The 24,256-nt window shown below is 57.0% G+C and overlaps 2 protein-coding genes across 6 annotated transcripts; one reads left to right on the plus strand and one right to left on the minus strand.

Annotated features, from left to right (window-relative positions):
- Positions 1 to 724: 724 nt before the first annotated feature.
- Positions 725 to 21,401, plus strand: ITGA7 (integrin subunit alpha 7). 5 transcript variants are annotated; one of them, XM_032420771.1, is made up of 26 exons: positions 725 to 1,239; positions 5,458 to 5,585; positions 5,687 to 5,766; positions 6,834 to 7,089; positions 7,579 to 7,710; positions 8,021 to 8,140; positions 9,007 to 9,214; positions 9,329 to 9,522; positions 9,886 to 9,974; positions 10,100 to 10,227; positions 10,337 to 10,432; positions 10,595 to 10,656; positions 10,803 to 10,972; positions 11,406 to 11,555; positions 12,231 to 12,346; positions 12,908 to 13,100; positions 13,182 to 13,262; positions 13,369 to 13,448; positions 13,594 to 13,668; positions 13,813 to 13,915; positions 14,464 to 14,640; positions 14,825 to 14,956; positions 18,064 to 18,177; positions 18,392 to 18,490; positions 18,579 to 18,704; positions 20,692 to 21,401. In XM_032420771.1, the coding sequence occupies exons 1-26, from the start codon at positions 1,034 to 1,036 to the stop codon at positions 20,920 to 20,922; spliced, it is 3,546 nt and encodes a 1,181-aa protein (XP_032276662.1). In that variant the 5' UTR covers positions 725 to 1,033; the 3' UTR covers positions 20,923 to 21,401. The 5 variants fall into 5 exon arrangements, with proteins under 5 accessions (XP_032276662.1, XP_032276658.1, XP_032276660.1 ...); XM_032420767.1 differs by lacking the exon at positions 8,021 to 8,140; XM_032420769.1 differs by lacking the exon at positions 8,021 to 8,140 and having other exon boundaries at positions 726 to 1,239; positions 6,834 to 7,017.
- An 81-nt stretch (positions 21,402 to 21,482) lies between these two features.
- METTL7B (methyltransferase like 7B) lies at positions 21,483 to 23,972 on the minus strand. The gene is made up of 2 exons (XM_032420772.1): positions 23,204 to 23,972; positions 21,483 to 22,102 (listed from the first exon to the last, which is right to left on the minus strand). The coding sequence occupies exons 1-2, from the start codon at positions 23,699 to 23,701 to the stop codon at positions 21,866 to 21,868; spliced, it is 735 nt and encodes a 244-aa protein (XP_032276663.1). The 5' UTR covers positions 23,702 to 23,972; the 3' UTR covers positions 21,483 to 21,865.
- Positions 23,973 to 24,256: the final 284 nt, after the last annotated feature.

Raw genomic sequence — 24,256 nt, forward strand, 5'->3', positions numbered from 1 at the left:
TTCCATTCCTTTTTTTTTTTTTGAAAGCTCTATGCCCAAAGTGGGGCTGGAACTCACCATCCCAACAGCAATAGTCCTGTGCTCTAACGACTGAGGCAGCCAAGAACCCCCCCCAGCCCCCACCATTCCTTATTGATCAAACTCTTGCCCTTCTTTCTCCATCTCTTTTCTCTGTTTTCTTTCTACCTGCCTCCTTTGCTCTCCTCCCAGACCTGCTGAGTTTCTCTCTCTCCTGCTGCCTCTGTCTTTTCCTCAGTTCTCCTGAATGCTGACCATGTGGCTAGCATAGCCGTTGTCACTGCCGGGCTCTGGGGGGTGGGATGGGATGGGGCGGGATGTGGTTTGATTCGAACAGCATGCTAGGCGCTCTACGTGACCTTGGAGAGAAGGGAGCACCAAAAGACCACACAGGACCCTGCCCTTTCATCTCCCTGTCTGCATCTCTCTTCCCAGACTGTCATTTAGCCTCAAGCACTTCTCATTTCTTACCCTCCTTTCTCTTTTTTGGTCCCTTTCTATCTGTACTTGTCTCTCCCTCCACATCCCCAGGCACCGCCCCCACCACTCGGGGGCTTGGGCAGGAGTGGGGGGGGAAGGGCAGGAGCGCGCAGGCGGGGGCGGGGCCAAAGCCCGGGTGGGGATCCTGGCGAGCAAGGCCGGTTCCCACCCCGAGTCGCCAGCCTGGACCTCCCTTTGCGACACCGCGAAGCCTCCACCTGCCGCGCGAGCGAGGGGCGGGGCCGAGGGCGGGGCCGGGGCGGCGCCCCTGGGGGAGGAGGCGGGAGCCGGAGCGCTCTCCTGGCCTGCGGCTGCTGCAGTCCTAGCCGGTGCTGGGGCAGCGGGGCAGCGAGGAGGTGGAGCGGCGGGGGGACGGGGCGGTGGAGCGGCGGGAGAGGGGTGGCGAGGAGAGAGATTGCGAGAGCCCTGAAAGACGTGCGAGACTCGAGACCAGAGACCCGCCGTGGGAGACCTGGGGCTGCGGGAGGGAGCGAGTTTTCTTGCGCTCGTGCGGAGCGCGCCCAGGGTTCGCCGCATGGCCGGGACTCCAGGCCGTGATCCTCGGGGCGCCCCCGGGATTTGTTACCTTCTTGGCTCCCTCCTGGCCGGACTGCTCGCCCCGGGTGCTGTCGCCTTCAATCTGGACGTGATGGGCGCCCTGCGCAAGGAGGGCGAGCCGGGTAGCCTCTTCGGCTTCTCTGTGGCTCTGCACCGGCAGTTGCAGCCCCGACCCCAGAGCTGGTGAGTCACTGCACCCGCCCAGAGTCCCCGTGCCCGAGCCACAGATTCCCCCCCCACCCCCCACCCCATCTCTCAGTCTTCCAACCCCATGACGATTCAGGGTATCCACAGATATCCCATACTTCAACCTTGCCTTACCTGTCTTGGGCCGGAGACGTACCCTCAGGGCCTGAGACCCAGGATCTTGCTTTGGGGATGAGTTGGAGAGGGAGGCCCTTGTCTTGGCAGGTTTCCCCCAACTTGCATCCTTGCCTCAGTCCCAGGGTCTGGGACTCCCCTCCTTCAGAGGGCTGGATTCCCTCAGGAAGGGGGACTGGACATCTTGTCTCTGCTTAGGGCAGGAGGAGAGGGAAAGGACAGAGAGGTTGAAGACTCCATGGGAGGGATGGAGGGTAGACTCCAGAAATAACTTCCCGTCAGAGCATTGCCATGGGGTGGGATGAAGACAGCAGGACACTGGAGGCCAGGAGAGCCCTGCCATTCTATTCTGTGGCTCAAGACCACGGGGAGGTTGGAAGAGGACCTGGGAGGGTATGGCAGCCAGTACTAGATGGTTTGATGATAGAATGACAGGAAGCAGAGCCCCCAAAAGTTGTAGCAGCAGCAGCAGCGAGAGAGAGAGAGAGAGAGAGAGAGAGAGAGAGAGAGAGATCGAGAGAGATCGAGAGATCGAGAGAGAGATCCAGGAGGGATGCTGGCCCGGTTGTTCTCCTTCCTCCTCCTCAGGAAATTTCCAGGTCTAGGAATCTCAGCAGTGGGGGAAAGCAGGGAGGAGTGAGGGGCAGAGGACAATTCTAGTTATTTTCTAATCAGTTCAGGACTCACGGGAGATGGACACATATGTGTGGGGCCTGTGTCTGTCATGTTTCCTGTGCTGTTGGCTCCAGCTACATGTATGATTTTAAAAAGAGAGACAAGGGGAAGAAAGCTTCCCACCCCCTCCTGCCAGGGGGCTTTTCTTTCCTAGGCTGGTGCCTAAGCCACACTAAGTGTCCATTACTGGGATCAATGCCGTCCACTGGGATTGTCTTCTCCCTGATACCATTGGCTTGGGGGCAGAGGGTAGGGACAGGAGCTCATTTCTCTTACCCTGCTCGAGGAGGAGGGGCTAGCTCTAATCTTTTTTCTTCCATTATCCCTGTCATCAGGGAGCATGGTCAGTGGTCCCCCGAACTTTGGAAGAGATAGAAAGCAACTGACTTCATCTCTTCTTCAGCCCTTCTGTCTGCTTCCTACCTCATCTCTGTCTCCCTCCCTCCCTTCTTCCCCCATCAGCCAGAGTTCCAGGACTGGAGGCCTTTTTAGGACATGCTGAACTCTCTGAGCTATTTCCAGACAAATTCTAGGTTATTTTTAATAGCTTGGTCTCTTGTTATTTCCCCCTCCTCTCCGAAGGTGGCCCCTGATTCGGTCTCCGAGAGCCAAGCTGGGGGCTTTCCCAGGGGGACCTGACTGCCTAACCCTGCTTTTGCTCCAGCAAGGGGTGCTCTGCTGCCTGGTGGCACATGAGAGACCAGGGGCCTTGCTCAGTCCCTAGCTTGTGTGTTGCAGGTCGCCTTCACCAGCACCCACTGATCGAAAGGCCTCACCCGTTTTGATGTCTTTCAATCTTGCCCCTGGATGAAACTTTGAAATCTAACCTTCTTTGCTCTGTGGCTTCAGCCTCATTTATATCTTTCAACTGTAAAACGGAGTTAAGCAGTAGTACTACCAGATAGTTGGGTTTAAGAGTTCTTAGTATATAGAAAGCCCTTAGAATAGCGCGAGGCCCAGAGGGAGTGCTGTGAAAGTGTTAGCACTGTGATTCGTGTATCGTGCTCCACAGAGCTAGAGAATAGCTTCAGTGCCTTACTGCAAGCCTGGATCCAAACGCTTGGCTGGATCTCCCTGGTTGAATCAGCCTTCAGGCCAAGCACCCTCCCCAGAGGGCCACCCAGATTGAGAGTCAGGGAGGGCAGGCCTTGGGTCAGAGCCTTGGAGTGTGTGCAGAATTGAGAGGTGCGGTGGTAGTGGGCTACTCCTTTGCTTCCACTGGACCAGGCTGCTGGGGAATCCCTCGCCCCCAGCTGCCCACACGTTCTTGCTTTTGCCTGCAGCGGCTGCAGCTGAGGCTCTTGTTCTGTCCGGAGGCCTGGGATGGCGGGGGATGGTGGGATGAAGCCAGAAAAGTGTGTGGTGGGCGCAGACGTGGAGGGACTAGAGAGGCTGCATGTGGGAACTCTTGTTCCAGGGAGGGCGGGCTGGTCTGTTCCCCACTGAGAGTGAGGCTGGCCATATGTATGCGCACCAGCTTCTTTCCTCCATGTGGACCCCTTCCCTCCGCCCTCCTCCCTACTCTAGACCTCTAGGGGAGATATTAGCTTCTCTTGGTGCTTAGCTATGTGCTATGAATAAGAGAGCCCCAGTCCTCCAAGATATGGCCATCTCTGAGTTTGGAGGTGGGGGGATACTCCGGACTTGTCTGAAAGTTGGCCATGCCACCTGGTTTCCTTTTCTGTGCGGGGTACCCTCCCCTTCCCTTCCTTCTGTTCTTTTTCTGGAGTGGTCTGTCTCAGTGTTCTGGAGATGGCCTGTCATTGGTATGGTGGAAAATGCATGGGTTTTGGAATTAGGCAGATGTGGATTTAAATTCCAGCATCCTGCTTAATGCGTCTCAGTGGGTTTCCTCATCCGAAAGACAAGAAAAGAATCCTCACATAGGATTGTCATGAAGCTTAAATGAGAGCATACATGAAAGCTGCCTAGCCTGATGTCTGGAGCATTAGGTAGAGGGTGACCAACGTTAGTTCCTCATATCCCTGGCATCTAGCCGAGGGCCTGACCCACAGTAGGTGCTGAATAATGTTACTGCCTGTCTCACCGGTGCCTGACACGGGGCTTGGCAGGCGATAGGTTCCCAGTACATAGTTGTTAATGAATGCCGAACGCATGCCCTCTTCCTTGCCGCTCCCCGCCCCCTGCTTGGTCTGGACGCCGGCTCTGATGCGGGACGACAGCTGCTAAGAGACCAGAGCTGTGGGAAGGGAGAGTGGCTCTGTGCCCTCCCCTCCCCCTCAGAACTGGCCCAGTGCCCCGTAGATGCCTGTCTGCAATATTGCCTGAACAGCTTCGGGCCCTGTCCCCCAGCAAGGGAGATGGAGAAAAAGAGTGTGGGAGAGAGGCCTCGGGGTTTGCCCTGCCTCCACTTTTGAGTCTCTCCTTCTGTGAAGAGAGATCCTTGTAGTCAGCTGGGTGCCAGTCACCTCACCTTACCCCTTCCTTCACTCCTGGCCTGGGGTTCAACCCCAGGGGACCCAGGCAGCCTCCATTCCCAGCACAGTCCTCCCCTGGGGAAGAAGCCTTGGCTGTGATCATGGAAAATTGTCCTGCCAAGAAAGTTGTAGCTGGGAAAGTGTCTGAGGGGGAGGTAGGAGAGAGGACAGGGTGGGGGCAGGGAGGGTGGGAGGAATGGGGAAAATCATGGATGTGGGGAGGGGAGGGACGATGGATGGGAAAGGGGATTCAGGGTATGGGCAGAAAATGGGGGTAGGGTGGGAGACAGATGAGAAACTTGCCCCTACCTCCATGCCAGCTAGAGTGACAGATAGAATCCCGGGCTGGCAGTGTTGCTGGGAGGATGGGGTCTCTGATGGGTCCCTGATGGGTCCCTGATGAAGGGTGATGAAGGACAGGCCCATATCTAGCCCCTTGCTTGGCCTCTGAAGCTGGTCCCTGGGCCACCTCGTGGTGCCAGTCTGGGCCCCTGTTACTTTTGCTCTCAGCATTCTTGGCATTTCTGGGAGGGTTCCAACTGGACTGGGTTTGGGGAGGAGGGCAGAGCTTGGGGATGGGGCCAGGAAGTGGGTAGGAAAGGCCTGGTCAGGAACAGGTGGGAACAGGCGGTTCTTTCAAACTAGATGCGCTGGCCAGGCCACTTGGCTTGGCGTGCGCGTGCACGCGCGCGCGTGTGTGTGTGTGTGTGCATGTGCGTGCACGCGCGTCTGTGTGTGTGTATCTACAGTGCACGTGGGCCCTCATCCAGATAGTATGTGCATATGTAATGTGATGATTGCATGGCCAAGTGTATTAATTTGCCCTTGCCAGGACTCGGGGAACCTGACTTCTGGCCTTCCTCCTTAGTTCTTCAACATTTGCTTGGTTCTGAGGGGTCGGCTCTGGGCAGTGCTGGGGAGGCACGGCACTCTGGCTGCCAAAGCTGGCCCCTGCCCCGTTGTGCAGGCTGCTGGTGGGTGCTCCGCAGGCCCTGGCTCTGCCTGGGCAGCAGGCGAATCGCACCGGAGGCCTCTTCGCTTGCCCCCTGAGCCTGGAAGAGACTGACTGCTACAGAGTGGACATCGACCGCGGAGGTGAGGACCCCGCAGGGTTGGGGAGGGGGCAAGGCACAGGAAGGGGAGGAGAGGACTCGGCCTCCTCTTCCCTCTCCTCATTTCCACTATCCTGCCTCCAGCTGACGTGCAGAAGGAGAGCAAGGAGAACCAGTGGTTGGGAGTCAGTGTTCGGAGCCAGGGACCTGGGGGCAAGATTGTCGTGAGTACCATATCTTGTGACTGTGTGCCAGGGTGGGTGTGTGCGTGTGCACAGGTGTGCTTCTAGAACACAGGTTGGCGTGTCGTATGATGGCCTCATTCCCAGGACCAAAGGTAGAAGACATGGTGCCTGTCCTTATAAATTTAAAACCATCTAAGCATCCATCTATCCATTTGTCAGACTCTTACTGAGAACCATTTAAGCATCAGGCATTGTGCTAGTTACTGAGAGAGGAAATGTAAAGATGGGAAAAAGCCTGGTCCATGGCTCACAAAGCCTACTGAATAGTTCTGGAGACTCTCGTTCTCTGTTTCTCTCTGTATCATCACTAACACGTGCAAACACAATTAATAATCGGAGTCACCGTAGGGCAGAATATGGTTAATGTTTTTGAAGAATTTTTAAATTTTTTATTTATTTGAGAGATTGAAAGTGAGAGAGAGAGCATGAGCAGGGGGAAGGGGGAGCAGACTCTCCGCTGAGCAGGGAGCCCGATGTGGGGCTGGATCCCAGGACTCTGGGATCATGACCCGAGCGGAAGGCAGATGCTTAACCGACTGAGCCACCCAGGCGCCCCAGAATATGGTTAATGTTAAGTGAGCAGTACAGTCCCCAGTATGTGAAAGTCCAAAGGAGGAGTGGAGAGAAAAGACTCCCGCGGGGGCAGTGCGGGGTAGAGTTCAGCCAGCCTATCAAGAATAAGCAATGCTTCAAGAGTGGAGAGAGGAGGAAGTTCTTTGCAGGCCAAGTGGTGGCACTTACAAAGATCCAGAGTCAGGACCAGCTTGGCCTGTCGGGGATAGGCACATATGGGGTGCTGTGTGCTGGCTTAGTGGGGCCTGGGTCCCCAGGCAGAATGTGGAACAAGGCTTCTTCCTAGCAGCGCAAGGAAGTGAGTGCAGCTGGGATAGGTATGTGTATATCGCCTAGCGCTGGGCTGGGTGGTGGTGCCCAAGTGATGTGTGTGTGTCTGCGTGCTTGTCTGCACGTGGGCTGTGTGGCTCCAGCAGGTCACCGGCCCACACGGGGGTGGGGGGCGGATGACCCCGTGTCGCTTCCTCCCACAGACCTGCGCGCACCGGTACGAGGCTCGGCAGCGAGTAGACCAGATCCTAGAGACCAGGGATGTGATCGGTCGCTGCTTTGTGCTAAGCCAAGACCTGGCCATCCGTGATGAGCTGGATGGTGGGGAATGGAAGTTCTGTGAGGGGCGCCCCCAGAGCCACGAACAATTTGGGTTCTGCCAGCAGGGTACAGCCGCTGCCTTCTCCCCCGACAGCCATTACCTCCTCTTTGGGGCCCCGGGAACCTATAACTGGAAGGGTGAGTCACTCCTCAGGGAGGGGAGAAGGGAACCAAAACGTCCTCTTACCTCAGAGCTGGGACTGGGGGCAGCACGTGGCCAAGCATGCCCACACGTTCACTGCCGTGTCGCCCCGGGGCACTGCCGCGTCCTCCACCCCCATCATGCCAGCACGCACACGAGTGGGGGAGTCTCCCCGCCTTCGAATGGCTGAATGTTGCCCACCATGCTGGCATGAGCCCCCCCACGCACGGCTGGGCCTGCTCGCTCCAGCGCGCCAGCCCCACGGCATCGCCCCCTTTCCCGTCTCCGCACGCTGCCGCGGGCTGAGCTGACACTCGGTGAGTGGGGTGGCAAGTCTGTGGGACCGGCGGCTTGGGCTGGGGAAGGGGTAGAGATAGGGCTGCGGAGGAGAGGAGGGGCTTCCCTGTGTGCCTGTCTAACTGGCGTCTGGCCTGAGAGGCGCTCCTCGCTCCCTGGCCCGGGCACTAACAGGTCTGTCCTTGCAGGCACCGCCAGGGTGGAGCTCTGTGCGCAGGGCTCAGCGGACCTGGCGCACCTGGACGACGGGCCCTACGAGGCGGGGGGTGAGAAGGAGCAGGACCCCCGCCTCATCCCGGTCCCTGCCAACAGCTACTTTGGTAGGGACCCCTCCCTGGCCCAGAGCTGCTCTAACCCTCTGCTCCTCTCTCTTGTCCTCCCTCTCCACGCTCCCATCCTTCTGTCTCTGTCTCTGTCTCTGTCTCTGTCTCTCACCCTTTCTCTCTCTGTCTTTCTGTCTCTGATTCTTATCTCTCTGGTCTCTTTGTCTCTCTCATATTTGTTCTCTCCCTCTTCCTCTTCTACCTCCTTCTTCTTGCCTTTATGTCTGGCTCTGTCTCCCCACTCTGTGGCCCCTCCTCTGGATGTCCCTTCCCTGGTGTTTCCCCCCCCCCCACCTGCCCCCCGCAGGGTTGCTCTTTGTGACCAACATTGATAGCTCTGACCCTGACCAGCTGGTGTATAAAACTTTGGACCCCGCTGACCGGCTCCCAGGACCAGCCGGAGACTTGGCCCTGAATAGCTACTTAGGTTTGTAAGCTCCCGCCACGTCCCCCCTGGGCCCTGGGGGCTTGGCCTGGCCTCCCCTCCTCTCCTGCCCTGCCCTCACCAACACACACCCGGGGAAATACATATTGGGCCCAAATTTCAAAGAAGAGCTAGGCCCAGTGACCAGGCCCGAGAAGATGCCCCGAGGGGGATGGCCTAGGGGGCTGTGAACAGGGCTCTCCATGGAGGAAGAACCAGGTGGGTTGAGGCTCTACTGGGAAAGGAGGGTAGAGCTCTAGTGGGACTTTCTCTGAGGGATGGATAGTGGACACATGCCAGAGAAAGGTCTATCCTTGGTGGTAAGTCCCTCTCATTGTTTCATCTGCAGCCCTGTGCAAAGGGGGAGGAAACCAGGCCTGGGAGATGTTTGGGTGAATCAAATTCTTTCCCGCTCCCCCTTCTCTCCCCTCTATCCACATGAAGACTTCCTTTCCCTGCCAGCATGGATGGAGGGGGGGGCAAAGAAGGTGCATTAGATGGGGCTGGGGCCTCCTGGGTGTGCAGAACGTAGAGCAGCTCCCTGGGGTCTTAGGCCTGGTGCCCTGCTCGGCTCTTGCCCAGCTGGCTGACCTTCCTAGCCATTGCCTTTCTCTTTCTTCCCCAGTCCCTGAGGCTGACCTCATTGCACTTCTTGTGCCAAACTCTAGTCTCTGGGTGTGGGAGGGCTGCCAGGCCTTTGGAGGGGGAGGCAGGGCAGTCCAGCTGTGGTGGTGATAACTTGGAGGGCACCTGTACCTTTTGGCTCCAGACCTGTGAGGAGGGGGCAGAGTGGGGGGGGGGTGGTGCCTGGACGCAGCTAGGCTCCTGAGTCTTTCGGGGAGGGCTCACTGGTAAGTCACCCCACCCAGGTTTCTCCATTGACTCGGGGAAGGGTCTGGTGCGTGCAGAGGAGCTGAGCTTTGTGGCAGGGGCCCCCCGTGCCAACCACAAGGGTGCTGTGGTCATTCTGCGCAAAGACAGTGCCAGCCGCCTGGTGCCCGAAGTTACGCTGTCTGGGGAGCGCCTGACCTCTGGCTTTGGCTACTCGCTGGCTGTGGCCGATCTCAACAATGATGGGTGAGAATGGGCACAGGGGAGTGGAGCCTGCGGGAGGCTGGGCGGGCCTCCGGCACCTTTCTGACTGCCGTGGCTGGGGAGGGAGCCACACTGACTGTTTCCCTCTCTCCGTAGCTGGGCAGACCTGGTAGTGGGTGCCCCTTACTTCTTTGAGCGCCAAGAAGAGCTGGGGGGTGCCGTGTATGTGTACATGAACCAGGGGGGTCACTGGGCTGGGGTCTCCCCTCTCCGGCTCTGTGGCTCTCCTGACTCCATGTTCGGGATCAGCCTGGCTGTCTTGGGGGACATCAACCAAGATGGCTTTGCAGGTGTGATTGGGAACCGGAAAGCCCCGGGGGAGGGAGGGTCAGAGGCAGGGATGGGGAAGCGCCTCAGAGGTCAGGGGGAGGCCTTCTGACGGCTCTGGGAGAGCAGCAACCTGGGCTGGCATCTGAGCTTTACCATTTACCAGCTTTGTGACTTGGGTCAAGTAAACTTTCCGAGCTGGTAATATCTGCAGAGAGTAGCTAAGAGGCTTAAAAATGATGTGTGTAAGATGCCTGGGACTTAGTAGCCTCTCAATAAAATAGAAAACATACTATATGGAACTGAGTGACTGAGGGAAGGTTGGGGTCCGGATGACTGCCCCCCCGCCCCACCCCAGTCTGATTACTTTTTTCTCATACCCACAGATATCGCTGTGGGGGCTCCCTTTGATGGGGATGGGAAAGTCTTTATCTACCATGGGAGCAGCCTGGGGGTTGTCATCAAACCTTCCCAGGTGAGGGGGTTCGTTGGGATGAGGTGTGGGGGGGAGTGGGTGTGGGGGGAGTTAGGGGGGCAGCAGAGGGCAGGGGGCAGAGCTGGGGGTGATGCTGTGGGGGAGCTGATGGTCTGGTCCTGCAGGTGCTGGAGGGTGAGGCCGTGGGTATAAAGAGCTTTGGCTACTCCCTTTCGGGTGGCCTGGACGTGGATGGGAACCATTACCCGGACCTACTGGTCGGCTCCCTGGCCGACACTGCTGTGCTTTTTAGGTGAGCTCCTTCCTCTCCTCTGCCTCTGCCTCTCCCTGCCTGGGATCAGCTGCCCTCTTTCCCTGCCTCAGAGTCTCATGTTTCTTGTGCTCGACTCCCCACTCCCCAGGGCCAGACCCGTCCTTCATGTCTCCCATGAGGTCTTCATTGCTCCCCGAGCCATCGACCTAGAGCAGCCGAACTGTGCTGCTGGCCACTCGGTCTGGTGAGGCGGGATCCAAGGGGAGGCAGGGAGATTTCAGGGCCCACTTTTCCCCATTCTCCCTTTCTCTGCCCAGTGTGGGGCTGGGGGCTGGGGCTGGGGGGCAGGAGTGAGGCGTTGGCCCATCAGCCTGGCCTGGCTCAGGAGCTGCCCTTGCCCCCACAGCGTGGACTTGAGGGTCTGTTTCAGCTACATTGCAACCCCCAGCAGCTACAGCCCTATTGTGGGTGAGTGAAGTCCTCCTCCCCTTTCCTGCCCCACTGGGCTTCAGGGTGGGTCACTCTGAGGTAGAGAGACGGGCATCTCAGAGATAGGGTCAGATTAGAGCAGTTCCCCAGCTCACTGGCTCTTCTCTTCTCTCCACATGCCACAGCCCTGGATTATGTGTTAGATGGAGACACAGACAGGAGGCTCCGGGGCCAGGTCCCCCGTGTGACCTTCCTGAGCCGTGGCCCAGATGACCCCAAGCACCAGGCCTCAGGCACCGTGTGGCTGAAGCACCAGCATGACCGAGTCTGTGGAGACACCATGTTCCAGCTACAGGTGGGCCCTGACCCCTTGGCCTCTGAGGGTCATTGTCATTGCATGATTTCTTTTTTTTGATTCCTTTTAGCTTCTTCCCTAACATGCTCACAGCTCATTCTTTGATCTCAACTTTTGGGAAGCCTCCCTTATGGGCTGACCTCCTCTTCACCTGCTGCCTTCTTGTGCCTTCTGCCTTCTGTGTGCAGAGTACAAGTTCTATCCTCCCTGGAGATGGAGATGGCAGGTTCCCTTGTCATACCTGGTCCTCAAAAGCCCTGGATCCTGGTCTCCTCCCTTTTCCACCCCAGTCGCTCTCCCTCCCCCTCACTCTGGTTTCTACCTCTCTCTCTCTCATCTCTGCAAGCTTCTTGCCAGGTTTCAGAATCTGTCCTAGGTCTGGCTGGGGCCTGAGGATTGTTCTAGTATCCATGTCCATCCTTCCTCTTCCCAGGAGAATGTCAAAGACAAGCTTCGGGCCATTGTGGTGACTCTGTCCTACAATCTCCAGACTCCACGGCTCCGGCGACAGGCTCCTGGCCAGGGGCTGCCCCCAGTGGCCCCCATCCTCAATGCTCACCAGCCCAGCACCCAGCGGGCAGAGGTGAGCATGGGTTCTGGCTTAGCTCAGGAGAAGGAGCTGGAAGGAGTAATGATCATCATCCCTCACAGTGACAAGCATTCATAGCTTCCAAAACTCTTTCACAGGCTACCCCAGCAGTTCCCCATGTCTCTTGGTGTTGTGACAAGTAGACCACAAAATGGAAAATGGCTCAAGTGATCATGTGTTCCTCGTTAGAGGGGACACTGATCTTCCATTCTATGCGTTCATTCAGGGGCCCGGGCTGATGGGGATCTGCCATCCTCAGATGTGGCCCCCAAGGTCCTTAGGTCACCTCCATCCCTGTCAGCTGGAAGGGGGAGCGTGAAGCTCCTTGTATGGCTCTCCTGGCCAGCCTGGAAGTGATGCCCTTCACTTCTCTTCACATTCTAAATCCAGAATCAGTTACACGCAAGGGAGGCTAGGGAGATGTGGTCTGGCTGTGGGCTAGCCTGCTGGCCTCTACCTCAGCACCATCACTGCTCGTTTTACTGAGGAGGACACAGCTCAGGGTGGTTCAGTGACCGGCTCAGTATCATACCGCTAGTAAGCAGCAGATCTGAGAGTTGAAGCCCTGTTGCTTAATCTTGTGATACTCCACCCCACTGTGTGCCTTGGCGACACATTCACCTCCTGCCTCACCACTAGGAATGACCCTCTCCTCACATCTCTCCCTAGATCCACTTCCTGAAGCAAGGTTGTGGTGAAGACAAGATCTGCCAGAGCAATCTGCAGCTGGTCCATGCGCGCTTCTGTGCCCGCGTCAGTGACACGGAGTTCCAGCCTCTGCCCATGTGAGGGGGAGCGAGGGGGCAGGTGGGGTGGGAAGGCAAGAGTTCAAGGAAGAGAAGGAATCCCCCTCAGGAGGGCCAGGCCGAGGGGCGGGGCTGAGCTTGCAGACCGAGGGCGGAAGCTGATAATTCAGAAGATGAGGGTCAGCGATGGGGCCCCAGAGGCTCTCCTGGCAAGGAATAACATGCCTGCACAGGACGTATAACAATACACAGTTTATGTGCAGTGCACTGTTTAGTCTCCCCAACCCAGTGAGGTAGGCATTATTATTAACTCCTTTGTGGATGGAGGACAGGGGGCCTAGAAAGGTTAGGCTCCTTGCCCCAGGTGAGGAAGTAGGGGAGCTTGGACCGGAACAGCGGTCTCCAGGCTCCCCATCTGGTTCTCTTGAGTGTGGGAAGACCTGAGGCTTGGACTGGCATGGACGCCGATGTGGGGGAGCCAGTGGGAGGGGAGACCAGGGAGTGGAGGCAGGCAGCATGCCCCGGGCGGGGAGCAGGCAGGAGAGGGAGAGGCAAAGGAAGATGTTCAGATTTAGAGTGTGAGTGGGATCTGACCTCCAGGGATGCAGATGGGACAACAGCCCTGTTTGCCCTGAGTGGGCAGCCGGTCATTGGCCTGGAGCTGACGGTCACTAACCTGCCCTCGGATCCAGCCCAGCCCCAGGCTGATGGGGATGATGCTCACGAAGCCCAGCTTCTGGTCACCCTCCCTGCCTCTCTGCACTACTCAGGAGTTCGCGCCCTGGACCCCGCGGTGAGGGCCTGTGGCAGGGTGGGGTGGGGTGTCGGGGGCTCCAGTAACCCGGACTGAGCTCTCCTCCTTTCCTCACTGCAGGAGAAGCCGCTCTGCCTGTCCAATGAGAATGCCTCCCATGTCGAGTGTGAGCTGGGGAACCCCATGAAGAGAGGTGCCCAGGTTGGCATGTCAGCCCTTATCCCTGTCCGAGTGCCTCTCTAAGCCCTGACCCCTTCTCCAGCCCCTAGCCTTCCCTGACTCTGATCGCTCTCCACTCTTGGCCTAGGTCACCTTTTACCTCATCCTTAGCACCTCAGGGATCACTATTGAGACCACAGAGCTGGAAGTGGAACTGCTCTTGGCCACGTGAGCCTGGGGGGGGGCCAGGGGGTGGTGAGGGTAGGGGCAGCTGGGTTGATGTCCACCTGGATGGGGCTCTGCTGTGTTCATCGGAGCCCTTGGGGTGGCGCCTATGCCCCATTGCCCATGCGTGCTCCTGCCCACACACCAGGATCAGCGAGCAGGAGCTTTATCCGATCTCTGTCCGAGCTCGTGTCTTCATTGAGCTGCCGCTGTCCATCACAGGGTAAGCTCTGCCCAAATGGGCGCATCGGCTGGAGGGGTGGGCACTGCTACTCCCAAGCCCTGGCCTGGGCTCTGCTCCTGACCCTCCAGTCAGCCAGGCCCCAGGCCTCCTCAGCCCCGCCCCGTTCTGACCCTTCCACGCCAGGCTGGCCATTCCCCAGCAGCTCTTCTTCTCTGGTGTGGTGCGGGGTGAGAGCGCCATGAAGTCTGAACGGGATATAGGCAGCAAGGTCAAGTATGAGGTCACGGTGAGTGTCCTGGTAAGGCCCCTGGTCAGGCCCCTCCCTTCTTAGCACAGAGACTGGCTGAGGCATGTTCCAAGGCTGTGGTTCTTCCACCCTATGGTAGCATGATGATCCAGCGAGTTCAAGGCCTCCCCTTGCTCCTGGACCTTGATTGTGGGCAGGTGTTTTTGTTGGGGCCTCGGTTGACCATTTCCTGGTCATCCCTGTGTGGACATCTCACCTGCTGGTCTGTTAGGCCATGAGGGTCCAGGGAAGCTTTTCTGCCAGGGGCTTTAGCTGGGGGATGGGGACAGTGGGGGAGGGCTGATGTCTCTCCTTAAAACTCTGCCCGTGCTTGGCTGGGGCCTCCCCACCCTCGCAGGGACGTCTCCAGGCCTTCCTGGTTTTGGTGTAGGTAGAGAATGTTGCCTGGTGGGGTCTAGGATCCCAAGTCTTTGTTGAAATTCTGCTTCCTGAGGCCTTCCCCTCAGCCCTTGTCCCCTCTGTCTCTGCAGATTTAAGGCCCACTCAGAAACGGAGCACCCTCCCTTCACACTCCCTTCTGCCCACAGGTCTCCAACCAAGGCCAGTCGCTGAACACCCTAGGCTCTGCCTTCCTCAACATCATGTGGCCCCATGAGATAGCCAACGGGAAGTGGCTGCTGTACCCCATGCGGGTGGAGCTGGAGGGCGGGCAGGGGCCCGGGCAGAAGGGGCTCTGCTCCCCGAGGCCCAACATCCTCCAGCTGGTGAGGCTTAGGCAGGGTGGTCAGGGCCACTGAGGCAGGGTGGAGGGGGGTTAGACTTTGGGAAGGACGTCATGGCGGCTGTGGGAGGCTGTGGGGGCCTGGGGGGAAGGTAGTGGGGAGGAGATGGCATCTCAGGATGGCTGTGTTGGGAGGGACGCTCACTGCTCCCACTCCCCGCATCCAGGATGTGGACAGCAGGGACAGACGGCGACGGGAACTGGAGCAGCCGGAACAGGAGGAGCATCCTGAGCCGCTGGAGCCCAGCACGTCCTGGTGGCCGGTGTCCTCCGCTGAGAAGAAGAAAAACATCACCCTGGTGAGGGCAGGGCAAACACGGTACAGTCCGAATGAGGGGCAGGGCTGTTGGTGATGTGACGGGGGTGTGGGGGGCAGGGCGCTTTAGGGTGCTGGGCGTCCAGGAGGCTGGCCTGTTGACAGGCGTGATGGTCACACACCTGGGGCGAGTTGACAAGACAGTTTATATCACACCCGTGAAGCAGCGGCTGATACCACGGTCCCCCTGTGACCACCAAGTATCCAGAACAGTGCCCTTGACCTGCAGCCAATTAGCCACACAATCAATTACTTGTTGGGCATAGTTTGGTTCTTTAAGTGGATGTATTGAGCCAATGAGCACGCGCTCTGTGCTCTTCCCTTGCAGGACCGTGCTGCCAGTGGGTGTGGCGGGGACAGGCTGGGGGGTATTTGGCCCGGCTGCAAGGAGGCGGAGACCTGGGTGTGGAAGGCTGGGCGGTAGAAGGAGTCAAAGAGACTGTTGGCAGGGGGATGCGAACAGATGGGCTGGGCCTGGCGGCATCTGTCTGGGAGGGAGCCCCACTGTCACACCCTGTCTCTCGTGGGGGCCCCCAGCTTCCCTGCTCCCGGAGAGCATGGCAGGAGGCAACACGAAGGCGCGTGGGGGTACCGTGAACTTGCATCATGGTAGGTTCCCTGTCACGGGTATCGTCCTGCCTTCTCCATGTGGCTGATTTCCCCTGAAAGACCTCCCTTTCTAATAAGAACTTTGATTTTTTCACTTAAAATTGCCTTTACACAAACTGGCCAAGGATTCTTGAGCTGCTCAAAAGTGGCAAAATAAAAGACCATTCAAAGAATTCAAATGCTCTCAAAGGCCTTCTCCTGTACATGAAGTGTGGTGAATGTAACACAATTTTTAGGCACCTAGATCATCAGGTGGGATTGGGCCAAACGGATGTAGGTGAGACCTGGAAGGAGCAGGGCTTAAGTCCCCGGTGCCCCAGCAGCTCCTGGGACAGCCTCCTCCTCCTTCAGTGGGTTTGGGCTTAGCCCGACATGGACCTGGATTCAAATATCTGTTCTACCACTCACCAGCCTGCTAGCTGTGCGGCCTGAGCAAGGTCACCTGGCCTCCTTTTTTTTTTTTTAAAGAATTTATCTTTATTTATTTATTTTTAAGATTTTATTTATTTATTTGACAGAGAGAGACACAGCGAGAGAGGGAACACAAGCAGGGGGAGTGGGAGAGGGAGAAGCAGGCTTCCCGCCAAGCGGGGAGCCCGATGCGGGGCTCGAACCCAGGACCCTGGGATCATGACCCGAGCCGAAGGCAGACGCTTAATGACTGAGCCACCCAGGCACCCGAAAGAATTTATTTATTTATTTTTTGATATTTTATTTTTAAAAATTTTTTTATTGTTATGTTAATCCCCATACATTACATCATTAGTTTTAGATATAGTGTTCCATGATTCATTGTTTGTGCATAACACCCAGTGCTCCATGCAGAACGTGCCCTCCTCAATACCCATCACCAGGCTAACCCATCCTCCCACCCCCCTCCCCTCTAGAACCCTCAGTTTGTTTTTCAGAGTCCATCATCTCTCATGGTTCTTCTCCCCCTCCGATTTCCCCCCCTTCATTCTTCCCCTCCTGCTACATTCTTCTTCTTTTTTTCTTTCTTAACATATATTGCATTATTTGTTTCAGAGGTACAGATCTGAGATTCAACAGTCTTGCACAATTCACAGCGCTTACCAGAGCACATACCCTCCCCAGTGTCCATCACCCAGTCACCCCATCCCTCCCACCCCACCCCCCACTCTAGCAACCCTCAGTTTGCTTCCTGAGATTAAGAATTCCTCATATCAGTGAGGTCATATGATACATGTCTTTCTCTGTTTGACTTATTTCGCTCAGCATAATAGTCTCCAGTTCCATCCACGTCGTTGCAAATGGCAAGATCTCATTCCTTTTGATGGCTGCATAATATTCCATTGTATATATATACCACATCTTCTTTATCCATTCAGCTGTTGATGGACATCTTGGCTCTTTCCACAGTTTGGCTATTGTGGACATTGCTGCTATAAACATCGGGGTGCACGTACCCTTTCGGGTCCCTACTTTTGTATCTTTGGGGTAAATACCCAGGAGTGCAATTGCTGGATCATATGGTAGCTCTATTTTCAACTTTTTGAGGAACCTCCATACTGTTTTCCAGAGTGGCTGCACCAGCTTGCATTCCCACCAACAGTGTAGGAGGGTTCCCCTTTCTCCGCATCCCCGCCAACATCTGTCATTTCCTGACTTGTTAATTTTAGCCATTCTGACTGGTGTGAGGTGGTATCTCATTATAGGTTTTGATTTGGATTTCCCTGATGCCGAGCGATATTGAACACTTTTTCATGTGTCTGTTGGCCGTTTGAATGTCTCCAAAGAGTTTATTTTTAAGTAATCTCCACACCCAACGTGGGGCTCAAACTCACAACCCCAAGATCAAGAGTCTCAAGCTCTACTGACTAAGCCAGCCAGGTGCCCCTCTTTTTTTTTTTTTTAAGTAATTTCTTTGGCCAACAAAGGGCTTGAACTCATGACCCTGAGGTCAAGAGTTACATGCTCTACGGACTGAGCCAGTCAGGCACCCTGCACCTGGCCTCTTTGAACTTTAATTTCCTAGTTTGGAAAATGAGGATGATAATAATATGCATCTTGCAGGATGGCTTTAATAAGTACCTTACAGCTAGGAGATGCTCAGTAAACGGGACTGTTGTAATATAACATAAGCATTAACTGGGAAACTACAAAACTGGAAACTGGCAGCTGCTGCTGTCAAATAAGAGACCTCCTCCCTGGTCCCCATGTGTTTCAAGGCCAGAGAGACCAGATTTGGGGTAGGCTGCTCTTTTGGACCATGGGGTTAGTTTGGGAGGACTTCCTGGAGGAGGTGAGTTTGAGGTCGGCTAAGGAAAATGGGAGAGATATGAGTGAGGAGCAAGGGCAATAGGGGGTCCAGGGTGTGGGAGCTCATGGATGGACGGACGAAGTGAAGTCTCTGGGCAGACTCTGTGTCCGTGTGAGCGCATATGTGAGGGTGCTGGGCCCTGGGGAGGCTCAGTGGGCTGGGGCCAAGTGGCTCAGAGCCCTGCCTGTCCCGGTCCCTAGGACTGTGCCCGGGGCACCGCCAACTGCGTGGTATTCAGCTGCCCTCTCTACAGCTTTGACCGCGCCGCTGTGCTGCACGTGTGGGGCCGCCTCTGGAACAGCACCTTCTTGGAGGTAAGGGCACCGTGGCGGTGGGGCTGGCATCTTCCTCCCCGGCCGTCCCTCTGGGACTCACTGCTCTTTCTGCCTTCTCCCTGTCCAAGTGCAGCACACTCTTAACCCAAGACAGGCAGAGACGCCCTCTGTATTGGGCACCATGGCACTTAGAATTTCAGGAGCTGGGGCGGGGCGCGGGGGGCATTGAGAAGGCTGTCCCCTGCTCCCTTAGGAGTACTCAGCTGTGAAGTCCCTGGAAGTGATCGTCCGAGCCAATATCACTGTGAAGTCTTCTATCAAGAACTTGCTGCTCAGAGATGCCTCCACGGTGGTGAGCTGCAGGCCTGGCGAAGCTGGGGTGGGGAAGCTCTTCTTTCCCTCTGCTCCAGTCCTTGTTCCCTTAACCCTTCATTCCCCAGATCCCCGTGGTGGTTTACCTGGACCCCGTGGCTGTGGTGGCAGAAGGAGTCCCCTGGTGGGTCATCCTCATGGCCGTCCTGGCCGGGCTGCTGGTGCTGGCACTGCTGGTGCTGCTCATGTGGAAGGTGAGGCTTGGGCAGGTGGCGCTGGTGGGGGCTGGGCCTCCCTGCCAGGCGGGAGGCCCTTCATGCGGTGGTCCTCTGTCCCACCCGCTCTCTCATTTATTTGGCCCATCGACACTGAACGCTTGTGTGTCCCAGGGACTCTGTCGGGCTCTGGAGTTTCAGAGAGAAGTCAGATGCAGATCCTGACCTCCGGGGTCTGATAGTCTCGTGGGGGAGGTGAGCCTTGTAGGAAGGACCAGGCAGAAGGTGCTAGGGCCAGCGAGTGCAGTGGGAGTTCAGAGGTGAGAAAGCTTGAGAGCAGGTGGCTTAGAAGAAGGTGGGGTCATAGGATCTGGAGGTGGGAGACGGCGTGGGTGGGACCATGGCAGGCAGAGCCATGCAGGCAGGGAAGTGGGGGCTGATTTAACGAGAGCATGGCAGGGAAGGCTGGGAAGGAAACTGTGATAAAGAAGACACAACAGCGTGGAGAACAACCTCCAGGGACTGCCTCCAGCACGGAACTTAGAACCTTCACATACCGGGCTCTACATGGAACCGTCTTCGAACACAGTGTAGACAGAATCCCATTTGTGTCTGGGGTTCCACCAAAAAGCACACACGTGCACATGTCAGTACAGGGAATCGCATCCACCACCCATCGTCAGACCCTGCACCACATGCCACATCTGGGCAATGGAGGACCATGCATGTCTTTGGGGCCCCCTGGAGAACTGCCCCCAGTCCTCCCCGGACTAGGTGTGGACCAAGCGCACTGTTTGGTAAATGTGAGTCATCAATGGACCAGGCCTCTGGCTGAGCATCCAAAGTGTGGGGAACCTGGCCAGTCTTCGGGGACTTCATGAAACTGGCTCCAGAATCCCTGCTCCCTGCTTTCTTGGAAGGGGGACAGAGTAGAGATGAGGGCCGCCACCCACCCCTCCTGAGTCTTCCCATCCTCCACCTCTTTTGCTCCCCTCTGCCCTTGACATCCCAGTGTGGCTTCTTCCATCGGAGCAGCCAAAGTTCATCTTTTCCCACCAACTATCACCGGGCCCATCTGGCTGTGCAGCCCTCGGCCGTGGAAGCTGGGGGCCCAGGGACTGTGGGGTAATTGTTGTGTGTGTGCACGTGTGTGTGCGTGTGAGTGTGTATGTGTGAGTAGAGCCCCCAGCATTCAGGGGACCAGGGTGAGGAAATGAGATTGCACGGGGGTGGTGTGGAAGGGGGTGGGAGGTAATTATAAGGGGGGTATTATAAGGGTGAGTACACACGACCTGAGGCATGCACAAAGGGGTGGCTGGGCTCATGCAGTATGAGCATGTGGGGGTGCAGGAAGGTGCCATGCATGGCTTTTCTGTGGGCATGAGTGTGCAGAGACAAATGTACAAGGACATGCCGTGCGGTCTGAGCATGTAGGAGCCTCGGGTGGTCCTGAGTGTGAGTGTGCAAGGGGCACATTTCCACCTCAGTATAGAAGGGCCAATGTGTTCATGATGTAGGGCGGGGCAAGGTCACCATATTCATGGACTTGGGAGGGCCCTGCCCCGAGGGAAATGCTGTTTGAGTACACGGGGTGTGTGTCTGAGGCTCAAGAGGAGTCATTCCCAGTATGCAGGGGTCTAGGAAGTCATTTTTTTGTCTCAGATCTCGTTCATGTTCTGGGGCATGCTGTTGGGTCTCTTAAAAAAAGCTTGGGTGGGGTCAGCGGTCCTGCTGTTCCATCTTCAACCCCCTCTTTCTGGAGCCAAGGGATATGTCCTTGGTCCTGCACCTTTGGCCCCTCCTGGTCTTTCTCTCCCCGTCGGGGAGGACCTGGGGGCCCGGCATTAATTGTGGCACCTGTGGGGGCCATGCACCGCACTGGATGCTGTTCCACCCAGCTCCTTTCTGCTGCGGTTGGTACTTTCTCCCCCACTGATGGTGGAGGCAAGGGGCTGGGCTGTGCTGGGATCTGCTCCAGGGGCCTCAGCCCTGCAGGCTCCTCATGTCTGGCCTGGGGTCCTTACAGATGGGATTCTTCAAGCGGGCACGGTACCCCGAGGCCACTGTGCCCCAGTACCACGCGGTGAAAATCCCGCGGGAAGACCGGCAGCAGTTCAAGGAGGAGAAGACAGGCACTATCCTGAGGAACAACTGGGGCAGCCCCCGGCGGGAGGGCCCCGATGCGCACCCCATCCTGGCTGCTGATGGGCACCCTGAGCCAGGTTCCGATGGGCATCCCGTGTCAGGCACCACCTAGCTCCCTGGGTCCCAGCCTGGCCCATGGGTCCCCTCCACCCTTTTCCCCCGACATGGCTCCTTGGGATGAAGAGGGCAGAGTGGGTTGCTGGTGCCCCATCAGGATGTGACAGGATCTGCTTCCTCAGGGGCATAGGCATCCCCCCCCAAGGAACACCCCCCAAAACTTCCCTTAGAACAGTATGTGATGAGGGCAGTAAATCAGGAATGGGGTTGTAGAGTAGGGGAGAAGGGTAGTGATGTCCTGACGCAAACGTGGGAGAAGGGACCCTGATCCCTCCCTCTCCCATTCACCCTGTTTAACAGGACCCCAAGGACCTGTCCCCCTGAAAGTGCCTTAAGCCCAGAGGGTTGGGGAGGAGGTTGTGTTGCTGACTCAGGGGCTCTTCCCTCCCTAGTTTCCCCTCTCCTCTGACCTTAGTTTGCTGCATCAATCTAGTGGATTTTGTCTATTTATTAAAAAAATATTTGAGGACAAAACCTCTGGCTTCTTTGCTGAGTCCTGCTCCCCCCGTCCAGGGTCTCCAGGAGAGGACTGCTTCCCTCTGTAACCCCCACAGCTCAGGACAAAGGTGGTAGTGGGAGGGAGGGCTGGGGGACCCAGCACGGGCACATGGGTGTGGTCTCAGATGAAGAGGAGGGGGACCTTTACTAATGGGAACAAGGGAACCGCCCTAGCAGTGGGTGGGCAAAAATTGGGAAATCCAGTCTGGGGATTTGCAGTCAAGGACATGGCAGGACATCGCTTTCCTCCCTGTGGTCAGGTTAGGAATAGAGCCTTCTCACTTTGGCAGGAAGGATTGAAGTTAGACGTGGGGGCAGAGATGGGGGAGGGAGGAAAGGGGCGGTGGGGGGAATGGCTTCTCTGCCTAGATCCTCCTCAGTAGAAGACAGGTTAGGCGGTAGGTGGGATTGCTCTGGCTGGAGGCAGGACTCGGGAAGGGTTATTTCACAGCCTTTCCCATGATGTGGGGCCCAATAGGCAACCACTTGAAGGGAGGGGGATGTTGTTCCATTTGGAGTTGAGAGAACTGGGCACTCTCGAGGTCCTTCCAGGTCTCTCTGGTGAGGCAGCAGCCGTCCCCAATGTGTCTCCAGGTGGGCTCTAAAACTCGCTGCCACAGGAAGGCCCAGCTTCCACGTGGCTCAGCCACATGCTCCCAGAAAAAGAACACTCCTCCCTGGGAGAGAAGAGAGAGTTAGCGTCCCTTCTTTGCTCTGTTCTGCAACATCCTCTGCCCTCACCTCCACCCCGCTGACCACGCCTGGTCAAACCTCTTGGTGAAGCGGGGGTTGCTGGTCAGCAGGTTCATGAAGCACATCATTCTGCTCCTGACTTTCTCCGTAGCCCCTGGCTCCTACCCTCCCAGTCAAAAGCGCATCTGAAGAAGTGGGGGTGACTGGTGAGTGATCTTTAAATGATGGCCAGGGGGACAGCCAGCCAAAGAATGGCCAGAGGGACAGCCTAGCCGAGGGCAGACAGATGGGGAGCTGGAGAGACAGGAGCAGAGATCTCACCGTGTACAGAGACACTGTCTTCTGAGACTCAGACACATACATCCAACCTTATCCTGTGGCCGACATCCCGGGGAAACCTTGCACCTGACTCGTGACTAATGCTGCGGTTCCTTCAGGCCTTTTCTCCTTGCTGAACCCTCTCTAGGTGATCTCATGCACCCCTGTGCTCTGAATTTACCAGCTACAAGCTGGTGACTTCCACATCTCTATGTGCAGGCCACATCTTTCTCTGACTTCCCACAGCCTCTATGGCTTTTCTGCCTGCCTGTCTCAGTGGCACCTCAGACCCAACAAGTCCCAAATGCGTTCCTCTCATTTCAGCAACTGACACTTCCCTCTACCCTCCCTCTTCCCCTCCACCAGTCACTGATACCAGAAACTTGGAAACCATCCTAAACTCCTTTCCACACCCAGGTCAAAATCTTACAGATTCTATGTCCTCTAATATCTCTATCTAGAACCCTTTTTTATTTTCCCCACTCCTCCACATCCTGCTCAGTCCCTCAGATCTCAGTGTAAACATCACTTCCTTAGGTGTGTCTCCCCCCTCACCCCCCAACTGCTGCGTTAGGGGGCTCTCCCGTGGGCTTCCGCAGCACCCTATTCTGCCCCATCGAGGCCCCGGTCATGTTCACCGTTCACCAGCAGGTGGGGGTGGATGGGTGTCTAATGCGCTAGCACACCGAGGCCGTATCCTGGAGCGGCCAGTGCCGCGTCTGCCTGCCCCACGCCCGTTCCCCCCCCCCCCCCCCCGCGCTGCTCACCGGCCTCAGCACTCTTTGGACCTCCTGCAGGACCTTCCTCGGACTCTGCACGGAGCACAGCACCAGGGTGCTGACCACCACATCCATGCAGCCATCCGCCAGTCCTTTCATGTCCTCTCCGGAAGCCACCACAAACTGTTCATATTGGAGATGCTTGTTCTCAGCCATGCTCTTTGTCAGGAACTTCTCAAAGTGGGGGTTCGGGTCCAGGCAGGTGATCCTGCAGCCCGCTGGGTAGAACTGGAAGTTGGCCCCGGTGCCGCAGCCCAGCTCCAGCAAGGCCACCTTCCCGGAGGCTCCCGGAAGCCCCTTTATCTGGCCAAAGAGCTCCTGTTTCTTACTCCCCATCTTGCGGTTGCACTTGGCAGTCAGCACAGCCATCAGGTAGGGCAAGCCGATTTTGCACAGGGGCTGCCAGCAGCCCAGCAGAGCCATCAGGTGCAGGGGCAGCGTGAGGAGCAGCACCAGCAGCTGCAGGAGGCGCACCAGGGCATCCATGACACGCCGGCTCGGAGCTGCGCTTCCGTCGGGACGCTGGCCTTCTCGCTCTCTCCAGCGCCGGAGACGGGAGTCTCTCCGCCCCCTGCGATGGGACTTCGTTCCCTGTGTCCTACTTGTCCACTTTCTCTTTGCCAGGGTGTGGAGGGTACATGGAATGTTTGCAGAGGACGCAGGGACTATGGCCCCATAGTTTTATGTGGGGGGAGCCGGTGTCCTGAGTGGTGCTGGTGTCCTGAGTTCTGGGGCCCTGCCAGTTGAGGGTGGGGGTGTGATCATTTCAGAGAGGAGTGGGAAGGGCAGAGGGGGACAGGTCTCAGATCACAGCTTTATGGGGGCCAAATGCTGGGACAGAGCTGACTCATGGGCATGTGCTGGCCTCATTCTGTCCCCAGGATCTGTTCAGGTTATGCAAGCTGGAAAATCTGGTTGGGTTCCCCTGGCACACCCCCAGGGCTCTGTAAACTGTAACATGCCTTTGCCCCAGATTGAAGCCCAGCACAGAGGATTCAGGGGAAGGCCGGATTGGTCAGGAGAAGGAGGGAGATTGCAGGT

This window comes from Phoca vitulina, unplaced genomic scaffold (assembly GCF_004348235.1).
Source record: "Phoca vitulina isolate PV1807 unplaced genomic scaffold, GSC_HSeal_1.0 scaffold23, whole genome shotgun sequence".
Taxonomy (NCBI): domain Eukaryota; kingdom Metazoa; phylum Chordata; class Mammalia; order Carnivora; family Phocidae; genus Phoca; species Phoca vitulina.

Coding starts and splice junctions, on each gene's coding strand:
- ITGA7 (XM_032420771.1), top strand. CDS start 1,034: ATGGCCGGGACTCCAGGCCGTGATCCTCGGGGCGCCCCCGGGATTTGT. Junction 10,228..10,336: donor GACACTGCTGTGCTTTTTAG/GTGAGCTCCTTC, acceptor CCCACTCCCCAG/GGCCAGACCCGTCCTTCATG. Junction 10,657..10,802: donor CAGCTACAGCCCTATTGTGG/GTGAGTGAAGTC, acceptor CACATGCCACAG/CCCTGGATTATGTGTTAGAT.
- METTL7B (XM_032420772.1), bottom strand. CDS start 23,701: ATGGATGCCCTGGTGCGCCTCCTGCAGCTGCTGGTGCTGCTCCTCACG. Junction 22,103..23,203: donor TCCAAAGAGTGCTGAGGCCG/GTGAGCAGCGCG, acceptor CTTCTCTCCCAG/GGAGGAGTGTTCTTTTTCTG.